Source organism: Anas acuta, chromosome 3, assembly GCF_963932015.1.
Source record: "Anas acuta chromosome 3, bAnaAcu1.1, whole genome shotgun sequence".
NCBI lineage: Eukaryota > Metazoa > Chordata > Aves > Anseriformes > Anatidae > Anas > Anas acuta.
The window spans coordinates 51117086-51139293 of NC_088981.1; the positions used below are offsets into that span (position 1 = coordinate 51117086).

The following is a 22208-nucleotide window of genomic DNA, read 5'->3' on the forward strand; positions in this document are numbered from 1 at the left end:
GAATTGTGCAGTGGTCTATGTATTTAATTGGAGGATTCAGAAAGAAAGTTTATAATACAAAAAAGACATTATATATACATATACACACAGAGAATATATCTATATGCTTATATAGATAAATCAGTAAACTTGAGTAGTGTCTTTATCAAGAGCATCCTAAGGCATTCAAACATTTTACTGTGACATTGATCCAACTCAGTATCTTTTTGCTTTGGCTGAGTTAAAGCAAACAGATTAAAAGGTCTGATCTGAAACACCAAAGACTAATGCCTAAAGGTATCTTGGGTGACAGCAGCATCATCTAAGAACCCACCCACCGCACTATTAGCTAAATCATATTAAAAGGAGTCTAAATAAATCACTCCCACTCACAGCTTGGAGCTTTGCAACAGCAGAAGATGTCAGTCTCAAAGTGACTTTCTAGCCATATATTCTATAGATTCTATTACAAATCGAGGATAGAAAAGATACAGCAAGAGGGCCTGCCCTAGGATAGAATGCCACTGAATATCAAATAGTATTTACAGTACAGTAACATGATTATAGAACATTTTATAAATACAAATTACATGTATACAAGGGCACATAGGAGAAAATCATTTTCATGCTTTACAAAGCGAAAGTAATCCGAACTAAAACTTACTGCAGAATTCCACAGCTACTGGTTAGGAGCCTCTCTTCTCAACTGCCAGTACAAAGCAATCCCCATGATGAATCACCAGAGAAATACCCATGTTTTAAGCAGCAGCTCTGAAGAATCTCAACAGACTCGAGAGTGTGAAACGTGACGTTTCAAAACATGGGTAAGGCCTAGTGTGTTGGCGAGTTGTGCCAACGTTTATATAAGTAACTTTCTCTTCTCAGAGACCTTGGACTGTAACACGCTGCATTTTTGCAAAGAGATATATAATGTTTTAGCATTTAGGTGGCAAAATTCAAACACAATATTACAACTTCTAGCACAAGGTATCAGAAAATGCTAGAAGCATCAGCCAAAGTCTAAAAATGGGAGGGAGCTTTTCCTTTGTTTCAAAATGGTAAAATAGTATTTAGTATTTCAGTACTTGCACATGTCCATGAAACACTCGATAATTCCTTTTTAATAAAAAAACAATTGGCTTTGCTTAAACAGAAGCGTCGTGCCTCTGCAGGACCCTTCTGTTTGTTTTTGGTGGTAGTGGTTGGGTTTTTTTGTGTTTTGTTTTTTTAAAGCTAGCTAGAGACCAGTCATAATGTTCAATTGGAATATAACATAATATAAAGCAGGCAAAGGAGAAATGTACTCAGGTAAAAATGCAATTTTAACAGTCAATTTAATGAAGAACTGACATTATTTTCTCTGCAAACTTCATAAATGGCAAGGTAGGTTTCATTAAATTACCTTTAACCAGTAATATATTATACTTTACTCCAAGCAAAGTAGACCAGTTTTACTGGGATACTTACTATGAAGGAAGATAATCTTTAAACGTTTATTTACATTGAAAACAATCTTTTTTACATAACATAAAATGGAGTAGCTATACACTGCAGCCATTTTATAATATTTAAGCTAAATGAATTTAATCTGAAAAGCTATTCTGTTTCAACAGCTGTAGAACAGCTAGACAGAACATACGTTGCTTTATTAAGCCCATTTTCACTGTAGCAAGCATCTACCTGCTAAAATTTTGTTTGGTTTTGTAACCATCTCATAATCCTAAGCACTTCACAGTAGAGGGCTGACCTTTAAAAATATATATATACGTTTTGTCCTGCGATTAAATCTGATAAAGAGGGCTGTCAGCATGGAGATGTCTTAACTGCAATTCACTCCTCCCTCGGTTATGTCAACATAAACCATTTTTTGGACAACACTGGAAACTGGATTGTTTCAATGAGCACGCCCCACAACAACAAGCAACCTCCAGATGCTGCACACCAAGCAGTGTTTCCACTGATCCAGTAACAGTGCAGTCCCAGAGGTGGCTGCGCTGGCACAGAGAGACGCTGAATCGCAGCACAGAAAGCGAACAAATGGCTGGAAGCACACAAGAATGCTGTAGACCAGCTTGGTGAGAAAACTGAATTAGCAAGCTAGTGTCTGCTGCCAGAATAGCTATGAGAGTCATCGTGACAATGCAATAGCACAAAGTAATAATTTAAGAAAGCACTAACGCTTTACGTGTGCATTATTACATCTATCCATTGGAATTCAATTCCAAGGATGAAGTGTTTAAAAAGGTAGTGCATTTTATTTATTAATGTGTTAGCTTCAGGGGAGGGAGAGAGAGACAAAGAGAAATAGAAGTGTAATTCTTTCTGCCTCACCTGCAACTCCCCATCTTGTCTTGGAATTTGTTGACAGGGTTACCTGCTCCCAGTAACCTCAGCAGGCTCATCACCCTCCCACCATGAGACCAAGGGGAAGGCTGCTCACCTGCCGTGGAAAGTTACAAAAGAGTAACACAGAACATAACAGACAGCCCTAAGCTCCTACTTCTGTTCTGAACTAGGCTGTGACAGACGGACCACTGAAAACTGTGCTGAGGAAAACAGGCAGCTCAGGTAGACGGGTGCAGGACATTTCTCCTCGCCACCTGCATCACTAGGAGGAAACCTGTTAAAACCAAGGGAAAGCGGTCTCCACAACAACAGTCTCAAAAGCTGTAATTTATACTTTTTTCTCATTACTTTTTCAATCATACGATAAACTATTCTAAAGTTTAGATTTCAAACTAAAAATTCTATCTAAAGCAGTATTATTTTTTTTTTAGATTTTATAGTTTGTTTGTATTCAGAAAATTAAACTAATTTGCAGAAAGTATTTTTCCTAAAGCTTGTTTTCTCTTGTAACAGTAAGAGAACTGATAAGAGGAGACAATCATGTTCTTTCTGAGTGAGCAATCCTCCTGCTTTGAGAGTTCCCCTCACACACTACACCATTACTAGTGTCAAATTTATGTATTTAATGGAAGACCAGTTCTAACACGTTAATCACTTTATGATGATACTACAGCCAAGAAACTTTCTCATTCCAAAGCCGAGAACTATGCCATTACCGCAGCAGCTGGAAACGTTTCAGCAGATAGATGGCTCAGTTTTTCCCAACACTGTGAATAATTAGGCTAAATTCAGTGAGAAGTGAGGGTACAGCAGCCTCTTCCCCACCCTTGTTCCGGCCCCCCCCCCCAAATGTATCAGAAAGCTTTATTAGTGTAAAGTAAATTCTATATTTGGTCAATGCAAAGGAAGAGCTGTCATTAAAAAAAATCTGCAACAAAGATTTGTTTTTTAAAATTATTTAGTATATGTACAAATAGATACCAGGCATCATCTTCGGGTGGAAAAAAATAAATCACTATTTCCTATTTTAAGTACTTAGAGTACAGAGAACTGATAATAAAATTCAAGTGATAAATTTTTCACCTAACATCGAATCTCTTCTAAATTAAACAATTAACAATGATGGAATAAATTAATATTTGAGAAAGATTTCCCTGTATTTTGGGGAAACAAAATGTACAGAGAGGGAAAGAGAAGACATAACTTTCTTAGTGTTTCAAAACAAAATAAAGAGCGTGCATATATTCACCCTAGCAATCTTCTCTCAATTCTGTTAGGAGAAGAGACTTTTCAAAAACTCCAGCTGCAAAATAAACCATTTATTTAGTGTTTATTCCTCTACTAAACATAAACCAGGTCACGATTCTGAACCCCTCTACCTGCTTGTTCTTCATCATCATCATCGTCAGACTGCTGTTCTGAGTTTTGGGAACTACCATACTCATACTCAATGGGCTTTGGGTTGTTGTACGGGTAGCCATTGTCATCAAAAAACCTTCGGAAAGTGAACTCATAAAATGCATGCTCAGGATGTTTTCCGTTTTTGTACCATCCGTTCAGGGTATCATTTACATTGCCTTCCTTATCATCATCGCTCCACAATTTATCTGGATCAACTGGATCAAAGTTTGATGTGTCCGTAGGATGGGCAATTTTGGGAATGTAGAAGGCAGACTGTCGCCGTAGATCACTTGAAAAATCAATAGTCTTAAAAAATGGATGAGCTTTTATTTCATCTGCACCATTTTTGCCTAAACGATCTTCTGGCCCTCGGCAGAGTTTAATAATGAGGTCAGAGGCCTCTGGAGTCAACTTAGCTTGAGGTGGAATATGAAGCGAAGTTTGCCAGTTGATAACCTTTAAAGCAAAGAGATGTCATTTTCTATTTACAATTTCATTAAATGGAAAAACCACAGGGAAAATGAAAAGAATAGAATCATTCAGCATATTTTCAAATGAAAGAGGGCAAATGTAAAGCTGCTTTTTCAGAAACACAAGCAATATTTTGTGTGGAAATTTGGCAAAATCCAGGCAAAACTTATTCATGTTCCGGGTCTAAATAGAGTCTGGCATGAAATATGCCTGCCATAAGCCAACAAGGACATCACAAAGAGCAGTGCCTGGAACCTATAATTAGGCACACAGCTTACAGTCTTAAAAGAGAGTGCAGGAAATTAATTTTTAATTACTTGCTGTGTTGGAAAGATTAACACATTTAAAGTTAAAAATTTTTAAATTACTTCAAAAATCTGAAGAAAAAAAGTCAGTTGGCAAAACTATGTTTGGACCAGCTAATATCTTGCAAGCTGAACACCGTTCTGTATAAATGGCACTGCAGAAGACTGCAGTGGTTTGTCTGGAACAGCTGAGGCTCAGGAAGGGAGGGACCAATAGCTCTGAGCTGCCAGAACCCTAAGCAGCCACGGTCACCTGCTGTTCCTCCATGTTTGCAGGCTGAGCACCTACAGATGCTTCACCAAAAGAAATCTGCTGTAGGTAAGAAGGCATGGAAGCCACGTGGTAGCTGGAAAATGAGAAGTGAAATTAATAACTGGAAGCAGTTGGTGAAGAAAGCGAAAGGGGACACCTGAGATCTGAAATGGGATTTTTAGTTGGCACACTTGCTACATGGCCAGATAAAAGATACAGACGTGATTCCTGAAGTCCCTGACAAAGTAAGTGCACCACCACAGTAATGTAACATTTACAATCCTGTTAGTTTACAACATGCTCGGATAAAGCAGCACTCAAAAAAATCACTTTTGATTCCATTATAAATCAGAAAAATAATTTAAATTTCAACCCTGTTTTTCAGCCTGTTAACATGAGATTGTAAAAGTTACCTTCATTTGTGTTTCCAGAGGTGTTTGTGCCAGAAAAGGAGGCTGCCCCACTAACATTTCAAAGAGAATTACTCCAACACTCCACCAGTCACACAGCTGTGTATAACCTGAAATGAAGTTAAAAAATAGCGAAATATTTTAAAAATGGTAGTTAGAGCCTTAGCCTACATTTAATCTTGTACTTAGGAAAGGTTTGCAGGAAAATTCTATTCAATACTTATATTTCCATATTAGTAACTACTTATTGTCAAAATATGTACTTGGGGAAAGTGGTCGTGTAAGAAAGATGAAGCTACTACTTGAATACCAATTACTCTGCAGCGAGATTACAATCAAAAATACCAATAAATGCATTACCAGTTCGTAGCAATACTTCTGGTGCAATATAATTGGGTGTGCCAACAAGGGAATGGGCCAGACAGCGCTGATGCTGACGCGCAGCCCTGCGTTCGAGTGGCTTCAGCCGATCTCCACACCTGCAGTTTGCTGGGTCACCCCACTCATTGCTGAAATCCATGCTGTCCTGGCGCGCGTGGTCACCTATAATTGCATGAGAAAAATGACAAAAATCGAGGAAGAATATTGTAGTATTTAAATGAAGAAAATTTCATATTTGTATTAACATTATTATAAAACCAGAATCTACTTCAATTTCAACATTGGAGAAAAAGATTTGAAAAGGTCTTAGAAGATCAGGATTTTGATTTTTTGCTTACGATACAGACCATTACAGTTTCTGAGGACACTTTTTAAAGTTAATTGTAGCATAATGTTGAATTATGCTGCTTACTTAGAAACTTAAAATTATTCCAACTTATTATACCTGTATAACAACTTATAACTTATTATAACTATAACTTACACTGGCTGTACAAGGCGTCTATTCTCTCTCTCTTATACAAAGAGAAAATGCAGTACAAAGCATCAACTGACGCTAATTACCAAAAGATTAGATCAATCATATTTTAAATCTTCAACATTTTCCTATTCAGTTTCAATCTCTTTCTCTTGAAGAATATAACTTTTGCTTCCTCTTCAGTGACTGTGCCAATAGTCTGGCCTAAGAAGCATGACTGATTTTAAAAAAGTTAAAAGCAATTTAAGAATTGTTTTCAAAAATAAAAACATACCTTCAGAAATTGAAAAGTTAAATTGAAAAGTTAAATTTAGGTTATTATGTAATTGATATCACTCACAGAACTGAGACTTTTTTTTGCTCTTCTTTGTAAACCATTGTTTTAAGTCAAGCAGGGTTTTTTTTTTTTTTTTTTTTTTAAAAAAAGTCTTAAACCTTCCTCAGAAATCAAGAGTTTACATTAAAAGAAGTACATGAGACACTTGGGGTGAGATTTTCAAGAACAATGAATTTGAAACATCAATCCCACTTTCAGAACAGAACTATTTAGATAACAACCCTAACTATTTGCTACACCTGTGATCTTCTCCCTCTAAGTTTCAGAAACTACTCATGGGACAAACGTAGAGCAGCATAGCTCATTCCTTCTCCCTTAAGGAATCAGTGCTTACCTACGCTCACAAACTCTCCCTAACTAAAGGTTGCTTTTTGTAATCTGAATGGCATGTAGAAGCATTGCTAATGCTTTACTGTCCACAAAGGAAATGTCTCAGTAATTTTTCTACTTGTTATTTAGTTCCTTACAGAGAACAACATGTCAAGAACACTAAAAAACAAACAAACAACACTTTTGTACTTCTCTTACCACTCTGGTAGTATTTTGAATCATGGGTCCATCGAAAGCCTGTACAGAGCCCGAAGTCAGTCAATTTAATATGACCATCACGGTCTATCAAAATGTTATCAGGTTTAATATCTCTGTGGATGAAGCCCATTTTATGAACGCTCTCAACTGCACAGGTCAGTTCTGCTGTGTAGAACCGTGCCAGATTTTCTGGGAAGACACCCATTCTAATTAAGAGACTCATCATATCACCTCCAGGAATGTAGTCCATTACAAAGTACAAATTGTCCTTATCTTGGAATGAATAGTACAGGCGAACCACCCATTCATTATCAGCTTCTGCAAGGATATCCCGCTCAGCTTTAACATGAGCAACTTGATTTCGAAGCAGCACATCTTTTTTTCTCAGAGTTTTTGTCGCGTATAAAGCTTTAGTATCCACTTTTCTTGCTAGGCAAACTTCTCCAAAGGCACCAACTCCCAGGGTTTTGATTTTTACAAACATCGACTTGTCCATTTTAGCTCTTCTTAGCCGAATGTAATTAGACTCTTTCTGGCACAACATTTTCCTCATTTGATCTCGGGCTTCCGGTGACAATCCAACCTGTACAGCAAACAGAATTAAATCCGACGATGAACAGTACTCTTAGTGCTTGGTGATCTTCGTATAATTACAAGGCTTAAGCAAAGCAAACGAAATACTTATATACAGCATGGGAAATAACACTACAAAGCTTTTTTTTTTTGTTTAAATTTACAGATTAGAATTCTATCAAAACAGAAAGAAGTGATAAAAACAAAATGTGATCTATGGGACACTTTCGACAGCAAAATGCATGAGGTGCCATGCACCAGCAGGTTCTTGAGAAGGGAATATGTTCTTGGGGAGAGAAGGGATAAGGAAAGAGAAAACTGCCCTCACTTTAGCCAGCAAGACCACAGTATAGGAAGAGGACTGTTAGTATCCCCTTCCTTCTCCATACATTTTGGTATTAAACTCTAAACTTATAAACCAAATGGCTTTCAAACTTCTGAACAAAGCCACCTATCAGACCATCCAGCAGATCACCAGCACAACTACACAGCTTAGAAGTTTGTGAATTCTTCATTTCAACACCATGGAGCACTAGTTATCGTGGCCACATACAGCCAACGGTCTACATTTGGGAATCACTAAATCAGTCCGTAAAGTGCTCTACGTGCTCAATTTTTCATGGATTCTCTGGATTAGCAGTGTCATTACTGAGCTAATTCTTCACATACTTTTTTCAACGTATTAGTCTGAAGATTTTACAGCCGTATTTGAGAACTGCTCCCTGCGAGTTTGTTTTTTTAAGAAATTATTTCCACTGGTTCTCTTCACTGAAGACCTGCCAGGGATTCTGCCTTTTATTTCCTTTTGAATAAAAGAAAGCCTAGAGTTTTCTGACTACTTTTATGTCAAAATTCAGATCTTAGCCATCTTGGAAGACAACGCTGCACCTGCATATCTAGTAAAGGAACACTAAAAATCCCTTAGGTAGTATAAGTTGAACAATTTGTATTCTTGCAACTGTTCACTGCTTGTTCAACTTCAACAGAAAAATCACAAATATTTCTGATTTAAGAAGATGAACTTAGATACATGATCTTAGATCTTAGATACATGATCAAACTTCACAAACAATCCAGAAGTCTCAAGAAATTCAAATAGTAAACTAGGCTTTTCATAGTACCCTTAGAAAAAAAAAAAAAAACACAACAAACTAACAGCTGGCTTTTCAAGCCTTTCTTTGCAAAACAAAAATAAAGCCCTTCCAATAAATCTTTTTGATCATACTTGGCTAAATATTTTATCTTTTTACAAACTTTATTAATTCCATACTCACTACGTACAGGTAGCTGACAGGACAAGATACCACCTGTGACTAAGATCCCTTTTTTTTTTTTTTTTTTTTTTAAAACCTTTCTCATCTCTTTGGGCCTCGCTTCCTCTTCCTATAAAACTGGAATAATTATTTCCTTTATGAACTGTCTTACAAACTACTGCAAGTAGTATTACTTGCAGTGTTTCTTTTTTGTTTTGTTTTGTTTTTAAATCTGAACCGCAGTGTGAAATAACTGCCTCCCCTGATCCTTTACACAGAGCAAAAAGGAAGCCAGGATGTGCAGAGGAGCAATAAGTAGGTAACCACTAAGCAGTAAGTTAGGTATCCACTAGTCTAGGCCTGTAGAGACTGTACGTTAACAGGTGACTCCTACTTTGCTTAACTTAAAGCCTAACTTGAGACAAAATATATTTTATATTATAAATATAAATATTTTATATAGGGTGTTTAAGGAAAGGTTGGACTCAGAGCTTAGGGACATGGTTTAGTGGGTGACATTGGCAGTAGGGGGACGGTTGGACCAGATGATCTTGCAGGTCTTTTCCAACCTTACTGATTCTATATATGACTGAAGGAAAAAAAAAGGGAATGAGAATGAATGATATCTGGTCTTTTATCTTACAAATCCTTCCAGGATACCATATAATGTTCATTCAGAACACAAACATAACTGTTAGATCACAAAACATTTCTAAGAGGTATCAAAAAACCAAAACAAACAAACAAAAAAAACAGATCCAAAAGAGATGCAATTAGGAAAATACAGATGAAATGCTCATCTACTAAAAAAGATTTAAATAGGGAAGTTTGTCTCAAATCTCAGACAAAAAACTTGTCATCAAAATCAGACAAGCAGTAGTTAGGACAGGGTAGTAGTAGTTTCAGACCAGACATGGGAAATAGGTTCAGCTCCCTACTCCCAGTCACATCCAGCAGGTCTGTGAAACTGCCTTCCGCAACCCCCTGCTGCAGGAATACCCAGGGCAGAGATGCAGTCAAAGGCATCTCAAGTCTTCTGCAGATAAACACGCTTAAAGCACACTTCAATGCAGAAGAATGGAATCCTGAGGAGTTCAAAATGTCAAGATGACATTCGGAGACTTGTTAAAGTTCAGACAATGGTGTGTCAGCTGCTCAAGTCCCACGTAAACCATGAAGTCTGCTTCAGGGCAGCCCCACTCGCACACGGACTGAATGCCACTGAGCAGCTATAAAACTAGGAAAGACCATGGCCTAGGAGGCAACACAACACTAGAAAGAGGGAAATCCAACACAGGAATTAGTCACTGCAAGACAAATACAGTTCCTAAAAACCTTGCAGATTTACAGTCTAGTATCTGCTCTCTAGCTGTCCCACCCAACCAATTTTGCTGTGAAAACCAGCCTAAATACTCCAATTTGTCATCTGTTCCCCTAACTCCAATTTTCACATTTTCCTACGCCATTCATTAAAACAAATGCTCATCTCAAGCTGATCACTCCCTGCACTGCAGTATCTTCCTAGAACTACTCGCATCTACAGCATTTACCAAAAACTAACTGGTTTTGTCAGCTGAGTAAGTGCTTACGCACATACACCTCCACTTACTTCTAAACGATGCCAGAGCTTCCTGCACTGCTATATAACACCACACAATTTGCTCTTATTTTACTTCCTTCTCATCTTGCTGTGCCTTGGATCATGACTGACTTAGTTTTGCTTTGCAACACAGATATCTAGTATGATACTTGGGCAGGAACATAAGGGAAGTCGATTCACACATTTAAATCAAGTATTTTTGAAAGACATCCACTCTGTTCCCCAGGAACCCTGACACATAGAAATGTATCACTTATCCTACAAATACGGCATCCTGGGAAGGTAGGTACTTCTGCTGGGATACATTCTGTTCAGGTTTGTTTTGTTTTTCCCTTTCAACATTTTCTCCCCTGTTGGTAGGAAGAAATAATTTGATACTTGATTAATCCTCTTAAACTTCTTGAGCATATGTAAGGGACAAGTTTCCCTTTCTCCTTCTCTTGAAGACCTGAAATATACTTCACTATTTTAGGAATTTTCTCCTATAACCTGATGAAATAGGAGAGGCCTGCTGCAGCATAATACCTCATCTCCCCTCCTTCAGCCTTCAGTGAAACATCCCAGCTTTAAATCTAGTGTAAATATTGTAAAATGCCTTTTCTTATATGAAGAACATTCACTAGGGTGCTTTAAATGTACAAGAAAATTTATAATCAGTGCCTTCATTTAAGTAAGACTTATGCTTCTGATACTATGGAATAACACAGTTAAGAAGGGAAAGTGAAGTCTGCAAGTCAACATTAATTATAATCTTACTTTTAAGTACTCAAAAATAATCAAAATAAAATTCATGCTTAATTTTGATGCAGGATTGCATGCAGAGACCTCTAAAAAGGGATCATGCTATTCTTAACAATAAATACTGTTGCTCCAAAATCTTACTTGCCTACACAGGGATGGAGGCTACAGAGTTCAGGAAAGCTTCCCACACCTTACCAGTTTAAACCAGCTGTTAGTGGAAGTGAAAAGGAGAGAGAAAAAACTAAGAGTAAAGATCTAGAAAAAGAGTTCCAGGAAGAAATCTTGCTAACATTTACATATCTCATGATTAACCAAACGCTTATAAAACACTACAGCTTACAGTAAGAATTTTCAGAGTAAGAAAACACAGACAAAAAGCAGCATTTCAAGAAAGTGGCATAAGGCAAATACATTCTCTCATAAATTTAAAGGTACATCATAGTTATGTCTAATTTTCAGCTACAATTGTTACGAATATATGAAGTAATACAGCTCAAATCTGCATTTCTGCAAGTCTTAATAGCACTACTTGTTTTTTACTTTTGAAATTTCACAGGTATGTATCAGCTCCAGTTTTTACACAAAATCTCAGGAAATGGACCTCTGACTTCATGTGGGCACAAAGAAATTGATTTTACATGTTGAGGTCTGTTTTTTATTGCCCATTCAATTACACCTTGTTTAAACAGACACCCTCCCAGCCTGGATTACAAAACACTTCAGCAAGATGTACCACCTCTCTCTCATTCTAGAAATGTAACTTCTGATTACCGTTTTTTTGGATGTGAAGTTAGAAAACCTTCTCACCAGAGGGAACAAACTGCAGAACTGCAGGAGGAATGATTGTTTGGGTGACTGCAAAAAGGCATTAGCCTCCCCCACCACTCTTCCCTGCTGTGCTACTTGTACTTGCAGTGTTTATTTAAATACGTATCATTAAAACACTGCTCGCTCAAAAATTAGGATCGTACAGAATCCATAACAAAAAGCTATGAGTCATATAGTTATCTCAGTTCATATAAAAATTATTTTGCTTCTTCTGCCTTACTGTACATGAGCCATATGAGCTATGTTTAGACAAAAATCTTACTTTAAAAATTAATTTATAAGAAGACAATGAAGCATGTAAATAAAGCAATGAAGAATTTGCCACATCTGAAACACAGAAACTAAAAAGAGACTTCAACAGCATGCTTATGCCACAAGGTTCTATTTATCTGTACTATTTAAACATCCTACCACTAAGACATTTCTTAAAATTCATACAGGAGCAATTCTAGTCAGAGACTTAGTAGAAAGAGTTTACCCGCATCATTTCATTCTCCAGTTGTTTTTTCCGATGTAAACGCTGCTGGTGTGACTTGAGTATATTCTCCACGTGCTGCTCCATGAAGAATTTAAAGGCCTGAGGGGAATAACTTTGAATGCGAGACTCTCGTCGCTCTTCATCTTTCTTGTTTTTCCTAACAGGGACAGGTGATGTTGTGATTTGTTTCTTCTCTTTGTCTGCTGAATCGACACATTCGTAACTCTTCTCATTCTCTTCCTCCTTCGGTAAAATCGGTGGCTCCTCTTTGCCAAGCTTGGGCCCTGCCTCGTACGGATGGACAGCCGGACTCTGGTGTAACAAGTGTTTTGGGTAAGGTGGGGGGGGACCCTGGTAATTTGGAGCCTCTGCGACAGGTGCCATAACTGCCAGGTTTGCAGAGGGGCTCTCAGAGAACGGGATGCTCTGCACGGCCTGCACGGGTTGCGGCATCCAGGAGGGGTGAGTCGGTGCCAAGGCCGTCTGCAGCTCCGGCTTTAACACCCGCATGCTCTTCACTGGCTGCTGAATGGGAGCTGGTGTTATAGCTGTTACCGTCGTCGCTGAAGGCTGAGAGCTGCTGGAGTGGCTCTGCCTGCTTCCGTGATGGTTGTTGAAAGAATTGGAGCGCACGGGAACGTTGGGCTGCCAGGCGGGGATTTCGTGCCCACTGCCAGGTGACGACTGGGGTTGCACCGGAGGAGGCTGCGGCCAGGAGGCGGGTATTCCGGCTACGTTTGTGTTATAAAGTTCCATGTTGTGACTGTTTCTGTTTGGCACCATCATCGCCTGAGGAATATTTCCATTAGTGTATGCTGAAGGAGGAGCAGATCCTCCTGCCTGCATCTGTAGTGCTGTAGGACTCTGCCTGTTGGTTGGGTTCATAGGGTAGGGGGGTGGCTGGCGACTCACTGAGTTCCCAGACACGACGTTCTGGTGAACCATGAACTCGGCCTGACAATTACCGTTCTGCATCCCAGCCCTTCCTGAGGGAAAGCTAAACTTGCTGTTGGCTGAACTCTGCATGATTATGGGTTGCCTGCCAATGGGGACAGCGCTCATGCCTCTCTGACCCTGCCCGGCAGAATTCAGGGGTGGAGGATTCATCGGTGGAGGCGGGTAACCATCCTGCCACGCTGCGGGTGGCACCGGGGAGATGCGGGTGATCACGTACTCCATGTTTCCAGAGTAGCGCTTGGTCTGGGAGCTGGGCTCCCAGGAGGGAGGCGGAGGAGTTGTCCCCCTCGGAGGGGGCGTCTGTCCTCGAGGAGGCGGGGGCGGAGGAGTGACGCTCCTTATCTGGGGCAGAGGCGGGGGGTTCACTCTCTGCCCATTGCCAGGATGAGCCTGAGCAAACGCTGCGATGCCAGATCCAGACAGAGGCCTTCCTACATCAGGCTGAGAGCTGGGGCTTTCCGAGCGGTACACCACAGCGTCTCCCAGCGCCGGGCCGTGCCTCTGAGGGACCAGCGACTCCTTAGAACCCTTCCAGCTCTGCTTGCGGTTAACCGACTGCTGCACAGCCCCTGCTCGCACAAAAAGAGAACACAGCATTTGTGTTATTAGAAATTATTTCTGCCTACTGTTTGGATATTTTGTTCTTCAGCATTAATCGCTACAGAAACGTGATGGGAATTCTCAGACGTTGCACAACCCGATGTATTTCATGGAAAATGTACTTCTATCTAATAATACATAGCATGCTATGGTAATATGCTCCGTACAGAGTACAAGAGCAAAGAAATTCAATGAAAATGTATTGCAGGAATTTTTATAGACATTAGGAATCACTTTTCTGAAGACACATCTTGCTGCAAATGCTGATGCATTCATGATTTCTCGTTGAGGAAAGAAAATATGGTAATATGTAATACTATTAGGCATATGATGGATTTTTTTTAATCATGAACACAAACAACACCCAGAAGAGCTCTTCAGGACAAACACGGAACAATAATAGCATGGAAAAACACTTCTAGTCATGCTGCTATTCGTTCCAGAGTGACGCCTATAACAGATTAAGTGTTCCTCAACTAAAAATTAACTGAATTCTGGAAAAGCAAACAGCCCATTTAAACCCTTGTCTGCAATACAGCTCATCCCAACTTAACCAAATTTTGCACTCGAGGAATATATTCAGGTAATTGAATTTTAAAGTTAATGTCTATATTGGTAAAAGTTTTGCGTGGAGGCAAGAGTTTAAACTGAGAGCAAAACTTACAGAACAAAGCTTTAAAAAAATACTTTGCAGATCTTATTTCGCTTGTCATGCAAAATACTACATATGAAACTGATAGCTCATGCAGTCTTATGGTGCTTTTTAGCATGTGATTAGCAAGACATTTGTAAACACTATAATCATGGAAAGTTTCTGGATTGTCAGTAAAAGAACATGTTAATTATCCTAACTTTGTGAATAATAATGAAAATTAAAGCTAAATGCTAGCATTTAGCTAGCTGCTTCATACAAGCACCAACTAAGTCCACTTCACAGGGTAAATGAAAATAAATGCTGTACTTTGCTACTCCTGACCACCAATTTTTCCTCGCACCTACGCTGTCAATTGAAAATGTCACTTTACAGAGCAAGCTGTTCATCGTTCAACTTTTAAGTCAAATACAAGGTCAGTGTTCCTGCTGCATCTGGAAAGTACAGCTTGTTTAGGTCTACAATTCTAAAATCTGGTATAAAAGAAAGGCAATAAGATTTATTAAAATGTGTTTGCACGTTAAGAAAGCAGTAATGGCAAGTGGCAAAATTCTGACTCTTGCTACAGTCTGTTCCCCAGCATCTAATATAAAGTCTGTCTTAAAAAAAAAACAAAAAACATAAACGCAAAATCTGGAAACAAGCAGAAAATGAAGCAGAGGGGGGGGGATCTTGAACTGGGGCATACTAAAATACAAATATTCGACCATGTGATATATAAACACATGGTTATATATACATATACATAGTGCTGCTGTGTGAGAAAGTGCACTAAGGTCAGAATTCAGTGCTCACCACTGATTTCTAGAAGGCATGTGACTGAGAAAAAACATGAGCATCACACCAACTAGGGGCAAAAAGGACTAAAATGATACCTGAATGTCATTCCTTGGATAGAATACTTGGATACAACACTAAAAGCATGCAGTTATAAAAAGAAAGGCTGACACATTCACACTAAAGTCACCTACCTTCCAGAAATATTATAGAATTTACAGCCTATTTTTAAAAGGGAAAACCTGTATCTTAGCACCTCTTCTCTTCCACTGGAGGCACGTGAAGGAGGAATTTGCTATTTTATGTTTTTTTCACCTGTAACAACACATGTAGTGAATTACTGGATGGATATACCTACCTGGTGGTTTCATACCTGCGTTTACAGGTCTTGCTGCTGCTGCAACCATCTGTTCCCGACGAGGATCCTGGTAGCTCATTTTACTAATAAACTCGATGGCCGCTTCTATACTACGGTTGTTAGTTTGTCTAAGAGCTTGTATAACCATATCCTAAAAGAAAAATTAAATATAAAAAATAAGTTGCTAAAAAATGGCAAGAAGACCAAAAATCACGAGGATTTAACCAGATATCCTCCAGTAATTTCAATAAGGTACATTAGTGATTTCTCTTAATTTATAAATAAACTAAAAATGCTTTCTTCACAACAAGATCCTCCAAAAAAATCAACAGTCTGGATCTTCAGGAAGAAAAAGTTAGCTTTGTGGTGGATTTAGGCTCTGTGTTCTTAGAGATCCAAACAGAAGTTTTGGACAGCCAGCCAATGCCCTAGACTTAACCACGCTGCCTTTAGTGACTTGCTCTGGTCTTACTTTGTCAGCTGAAAGCCACCAGTTCATGTTACATCTGAATAGGTCACCAGCATCCAAGGGGATGTGCTTACTACCAAAAATCAATGGGAAACCCAGGAGGGCTCAGAAGGGAAGTGGTCAGTATCGATTTCAAATTCAAACCCACGTTGGTATTTTCACATCTGTGCACATTTTTGACAATGCAGACATACACACGGCCTTCAGAAACAAATCAGAATCCGTAAAAGGATTTTTAAACAAATACATCGAGAGAGTAAGGTTGCCTCAATGTTTACAGACCAGCTGATATTGTTGAATAAAAGTACACAACCAGCAATACTTTAAAAGACGAAAATTAAGTTCCCTCCTCCACTAACCAGAGAACCAGAGGAAGAGCCAGCCAAGGGATCTTCCCCTGCTCTGCCCAAAGAACAAAAACAACCCTGGCACCTATGTGCCATGGAGTATTTCATGTCTTGAAGAGTGCCTAAAACATATGAGGACTGAACTTGAATCTTACCAAGTCAGAAGGATTCCCTGTAAGCAATTTAAGATTTGTCTTGTTTTGTTAAAAAACACACACAATGAACCGCATTTTCCCATCATTTTATTACTCTGTGTCATTTCAGCTTTAACCCCAAATGCTACTTACTATTAGATAGAAGGGCTGGGGAGGAATGACCAAAACTTCTATGATATTCAATGTATGAAGAAAAAAAGGGGGGAGGGAACAAAATCATTGTGTTTCCAAACTTCAGTTGGTGACTGAGCCTACAATATGGCAACGACCTTCCTCTCATAGTAGATGGATTAGTCTCTACAGAAAGCCCCTGGTAACCCACCAGAGATTCAATCCTTAAAGTAAGAGGTGTACATGTAACCAGATAAATCCCAAACATACCCAACTTAAGTCGGAAACAGCCCAGATCAGCCAACTGCAAGCAGCTAACACAACCCCGCTACAATCCATTCCAGCAAACCATCCCAGCTCACAATACACCCTCATTCTGTTCCTACTTTCTGTCTCACCCCCTACCACACCCCCAAAAATTCCAAATGCAAAGGATCCAACAGAAATACCAACTTGATGTGCTTTCCATCCAGCCACATGCCATTCTGCAGTTTGCCAGTGACTGCAGGACCATTCTGAAAAAGTGGGTTTGAGAACTGAACTACTGCAGTCACTGCGCTCCTGAAGAGGCAACCCCTATTGTGGCACTGGGCTTTTAGCCCTTGGAAGACAGGTTAAAAAAAAAAGGCAAACCACCTGCTTTTGCACTTAGGTCTAGAGAGAAGGAATGAAAACGGGCATACTTTACACCGACGTTAAAATCTCAATAAAAACACAGGAGCAATAAGTACATTCATTTTATATTACTGGAAACCACATTTCAGACTCCTTTTACTTATTAGAATGAACGGAAGTTTAGTTAATAATTACTAACACTACAAATATTACTAATAAAAACTAAATAATTACCTACTTCCTGTTTTTTTATAACAGTAATTGCAGATTACTTATGTCTAACACTCTCAAGAGCTATGATCTCTACAATTTTTCATGAATATACTGCAGAGAAGACACCCTGCAACTGTGTTTGTTATTTTAGCTGTATTTAATAACTGTATTTCTTATTTTAGCTGTATCTGACAAAGCATATAGGGACAATAGCCATTTTTTTCCTTTACAAAATTGGACCTTCAGTTAACTATAGATGTGAAAAGCTCATTAAAATTAATTTCTGAAATATTTGTTCACATTTTATCAACCTATTTTTACCGCACGCAATTTCAAACTCTGTACAATAAGAGGCAAAAATGTTCTAATGTGTCCCGTTCTCTCTGCCTAAAATGATACAAATAACTAAAACAATCTATCCCTACCATGTAAAAACACATTGCACAAGGTGCTAAAAAAAAAAAAAAAAAAAAGACAAACTTTATCTTCTGTAACCTTCTGTTCCTCTTCTTCATCCCTGTTTCATTAAGTCCTAATTACTATTTCACCTAGTCCTAATTCACTTCATATTAACAGTTTTACTAAATCCTGATTAGAAACCTACCCGATTTTCTAAAACCTATTTTGCTTCTCCTGTGTTGTTTAAACATTCTGTGATCAACAACCCCCCAACATGCTCTGGTAGTTTATAGTTGCAGAACACTACATCTTGAAAATAAGAAGTTTCACCTCATCAAAGCCAGCAGCTTGTAAGTCTTGCAGCATTTGACGATTAACTTCTGATGTTCCTTTGACAGCTGAGGTTGTTTCGTTCGCAAAAGGCAGAAGAGAGTTTCTGATCTCCTGCAAAACTTTATGATATGTTACAAATTTGGGGGGATTTCGGCCTTGTCTGGGATCTTCAGATGACATTTTCCCCATGCTGTGATCAGCCTTAGCAGCATCTGAGGGTTTAGGTAAGTTCCTGAGGCTCTCTCGTATTTCCTGTAGCATCTGCTGGCTGCTGCCAGTATAGTTACTGGCAGGAAAAGTCTTAGGCCTCATTTGTCTATAACCTTCTGGTTTCTCACTTCTCTTCATGAAAACATGTATATAGGCAACCTTCCCCGAGGACTCGCACGCACACCGTCTCCAGAAGGGCTGGATGGCAGTCTCAGAGCTCGTGAAGGCCGCGACCGTTCACCGCTGAAACCGGGCTCCTCGCGGTGCTGCAGCCTGCCCCAACCCAGCAGAGCCGTCCTGTCAAGGAAACACAACAAATTCCTGTTACACACCCACTGGGGAAAGTTCACGGCATAGCGCCGGTGGCAGGGAAAGGTCCACACGCAGCAGGGCCATCATCAGCCACGTTCCCTCCATCAGCACTCTCGGGAGCTGCAGGAGCCTGGTGTTGTACCATCTTCCATTTAACTCTGCCTCAGGCCCCTGTTTTCTCCGGCTGTCACAGGCTCTCAGCTTGAGCCTTCTCGATCCGGTCTCACTCACTTTGTTTGCAGTTATGTAATGTTTTTTGTGCGAAGGGAGATGGCAGCAGGCGGATAAAAGCAAACTAAAAAACATTCAGACTTTCTCACTGTAATTGTTTAACAACTCAGGCATTAAATTCACTGAGAGCATAACTGTGACATTTGGTAAGGGAAACAGAAAATTCTGCCAAAACCAAATAACTTTAGCATTTTGAAGGGACTGACTCATCAGGGAAAGAACCCTGTGCTCTGCAGCGAACTACGGTCTCTGCAGTTGTGCCGTGCTTTCGCCTGACCTGTAACTGGGATGGTAAAGGTACGGCAACCAAGGTGACACCCTGAAGAAGTTACAGAGACTTTGCTTCTTTAGAGTATCGTGGAATAAGCCTTTTACAGGCTCTACTGCTCCACTGAGGTGGATCGTGTACGAAAGACAGCACAAGATACAAAAACTACATTCTCTAGCACTGTCTTTTTTCCACGGGCAACTAGAAGAAAAGCTTAACTCACGCTGCTCTGTTACTACAATGTCATGTCCAAAAGAAGCAATACAAAAGCATTCGCATTTTCTTGTTTCCATTTCTTAATGCGTTAAAATTTTGTTTTCCCAGTTTTCTGATGATTCTTTTCGTGGAGCCAGCTGCACCCACAAACTTTCTTTGTCCCATGGTAGGTGTGAAACATTACCTAAATGGAATTTGGTACTGATACTGAAGTTTTTTTTTCCTGCAGTCTGCTAACAGGCAATTCTTCAGCGCTCACTGAATACGGAAGAAATTACCAAACATCTAAGGGACTTTTAATAATAAACAGTGAAGTTTTGGTCAAAGCTTTAAGAAATCTAGATTCAGATGAAAGCATGTCATGTGAGCAATTGAAACATAACTTAATTTTGGCCACTTTCAAGATCATTTTCAAAACATGCAATATTTAAGACCACATTGAAAAATAGTTGGCTAAAAATATTTTTTTGCTTGCTCGAATTCAGTCAAAATTAAGAACAACCATTAGTTCATCAATGGCAGGGTTATCTAGCTAAAACAGTTGGTATCCACCTTGTGTCGGACAAATTCCAAATGAGAGAAGAAAGAAATGCCCACACACAAGTTACTCTTTTTAACAAGATCCAATGGCCTGGAATTCTGAAGGCAACACTTGTTTAGCACCCATGTATTTTACCAAATTTCATTTGGTGTTTCATCATGAACTTTATGGTTACCCTAACGGTAGCTGAGATAAACGAACGCAGCACACATAAAATATCTCAAGGTTAAATTAAGAGGGCACGCTTAACCCATAAATCCAAAGACCACAGCTCTACCACTGAGGTAGAGTGCGTAAATCATCTTGTACTTCGATGCCTTTCTGTGCAAAAACGAGTTAGCTGTATTTCTTTTTACAGTGCTCTGAGAAGTTTAAGACAAGAGGTTCTGTGTTTGACAACTATTATTTTGCTGGCAGCAGCAGCACAACAGGATATGCGCTAAGCAGCCCTGGAAAATAAAGCTGCACTTTCACGTAGCAGAAGCAAAGGTTTGCCAGTGCAAAGCGGCCAGGCTGCTTATCTGCCAGCACTTACCTGAGCCAGCACAATTGTCTGTAAGGCCACACAGTGTCAGTCAGGCTGGGGAACTCACCCAGATAAACACTAACTTTTTTTTCCATGGGTTGTTTCTTTGATGGCAGCATTGGGTAACAACAGTTAGACGTGTACGTGAAGCTACAGCCGTAATGGCTCAGGAAGCCAATTAATCCGGCCTCCAGTTTAATGAAGAAAGAGAAAGCCGGTATTTATTACCACCGACGGCAGTTCGCCTTGCTTTACATATGAACCTAAAAATTCAAAGGTCATCTGCCCTTACAGATGTTTGCATTCATTTTAAAACGAGAAAATCTCAAGTGATCAGTAGGAGACCTCCCTCGGTAGCGTACCTCCAGCCAGCGAGCACGAACTCCAGCCCAGGTATTCTCCCTGTAGCTGTGTCGGTAAATGTAAACGATACATGCTTGGTAATGCTGGTATTTCCACTCAGCAAGTTCTCCGCTTCCCTAAACTAACTAAAGAATTGGTATTCCTTTTAAGAATTGAGGGTATTTTCCTCTATAGCTCAAACTATTAGGGGAAAAAAAAAAAAAAAAAAGATGCTTTTTTACAGTATAATTATATCAGTCTCAACTTAAATGAAAGCACAGGCCGGGTGCACACAACTGTCAGCGCCTTTTAACCTCTTCTGGGGAAAAAACATAAGAACCAGACAGCTTTCTGGCAGGTTTGGGACATTTCACATCTATTTTTAATCCATTTAAGCATTGCTATGCCCAGCCGAGTTACGAGCATCACGCTGTAACCGTTTGATTCCCCCTCTCCTGTCCCTGTTCCAGTAACTTACTTTACCATAACCTTCCCGGAGCCTTTGCCGCTGAGGGCAGGAGCGCGGGGGCTGCGGACAGGCTCCGTCTGAGGGGGCTCAGCCCGCGCCCCCGCCGCCCAGGGGCTGCCCCCAGCGCCCAGCGCCCCCCGGGCAGGGCCGCGCCCGCCCCCGGCCCCGGCCGCCTCACGGCGCTGCCCGCGCCCCGCCCGCGCCCCCGGGCCCTCTCCCCGCCGCCGGCCGGGGCCGGGGCCGGAGCCGGGCCTCGGCGGCCTCCCGCCGCCCCCGCGCCTACCTGCGGCCAGAAGGCGGCGGCGGCAGCGCCCCGGGGCCCGCAGCTCGGCCCCGAGCCGTCGGCGCTGCCGGCAGCGGCTCCGCTCCGCCGCCCTCCTGCCCGCCCGCCGCCGCCGCCACCGCCGGGCCCCGCTCAGTTCGGCGCCGCCATTTTGTCGGGGGCTGCGGCGCGGCGCGGCCCGGATGTGGGCTCCTCCCGGCCGCCACCGCGCCGCGGCCGCTCCCCTCACAGCGCCTCAGGGACCGCGCGGGGGCGGCTCCTGCCGCGGGGACCGGGCGCAGCCGGCACCGGGGGGCTCAGCCCTCACCGGGGGCTGCTGAGGAGAAGTTGGTCTCTGAGCTGCTGCCCCGAGTCCTGGCATCTCCCTACGGCCTTCTGCTCTCGCCCCCAGGCAGCCCGAACTTGCAGTTGTTGCCTTCCTGCACAGCTAACTGCAGTTACACCCATGGAAACTAATAAGCC

General features: G+C 40.8%; 1 protein-coding gene across 3 annotated transcripts; it reads right to left on the reverse strand.

Annotated features, from left to right (window-relative positions):
• Window positions 1-3: 3 nt before the first annotated feature.
• On the reverse strand, window positions 4-21935 carry LATS1 (large tumor suppressor kinase 1). 3 transcript variants are annotated; one of them, XM_068677061.1, is made up of 8 exons: window positions 21747-21933; window positions 18346-18855; window positions 15722-15857; window positions 12363-13888; window positions 6890-7472; window positions 5526-5708; window positions 5169-5275; window positions 4-4182 (listed from the first exon to the last, which is right to left on the reverse strand). In XM_068677061.1, the coding sequence occupies exons 2-8, from the start codon at window positions 18694-18696 to the stop codon at window positions 3667-3669; spliced, it is 3402 nt and encodes a 1133-aa protein (XP_068533162.1). In that variant the 5' UTR covers window positions 18697-18855; window positions 21747-21933; the 3' UTR covers window positions 4-3666. The 3 variants fall into 3 exon arrangements, 2 of the variants coding, with proteins under 2 accessions (XP_068533162.1, XP_068533161.1); XM_068677060.1 differs by having other exon boundaries at window positions 15707-15857; window positions 21747-21932; XR_011094947.1 differs by lacking the exons at window positions 4-4182; window positions 5169-5275; window positions 5526-5708 and adding an exon at window positions 11202-11264 and having other exon boundaries at window positions 7339-7472; window positions 15707-15857; window positions 21747-21935.
• Between the last annotated feature and the right edge of the window lie 273 nt (window positions 21936-22208).

Coding starts and splice junctions, on each gene's coding strand:
- LATS1 (XM_068677060.1), bottom strand. CDS start 18,696: ATGAAGAGAAGTGAGAAACCAGAAGGTTATAGACAAATGAGGCCTAAG. Junction 5,276..5,525: donor AGAAGTATTGCTACGAACTG/GTAATGCATTTA, acceptor ACTTCATTTCAG/GTTATACACAGCTGTGTGAC. Junction 4,183..5,168: donor CTCTGGAAACACAAATGAAG/GTAACTTTTACA, acceptor TTTGCTTTAAAG/GTTATCAACTGGCAAACTTC.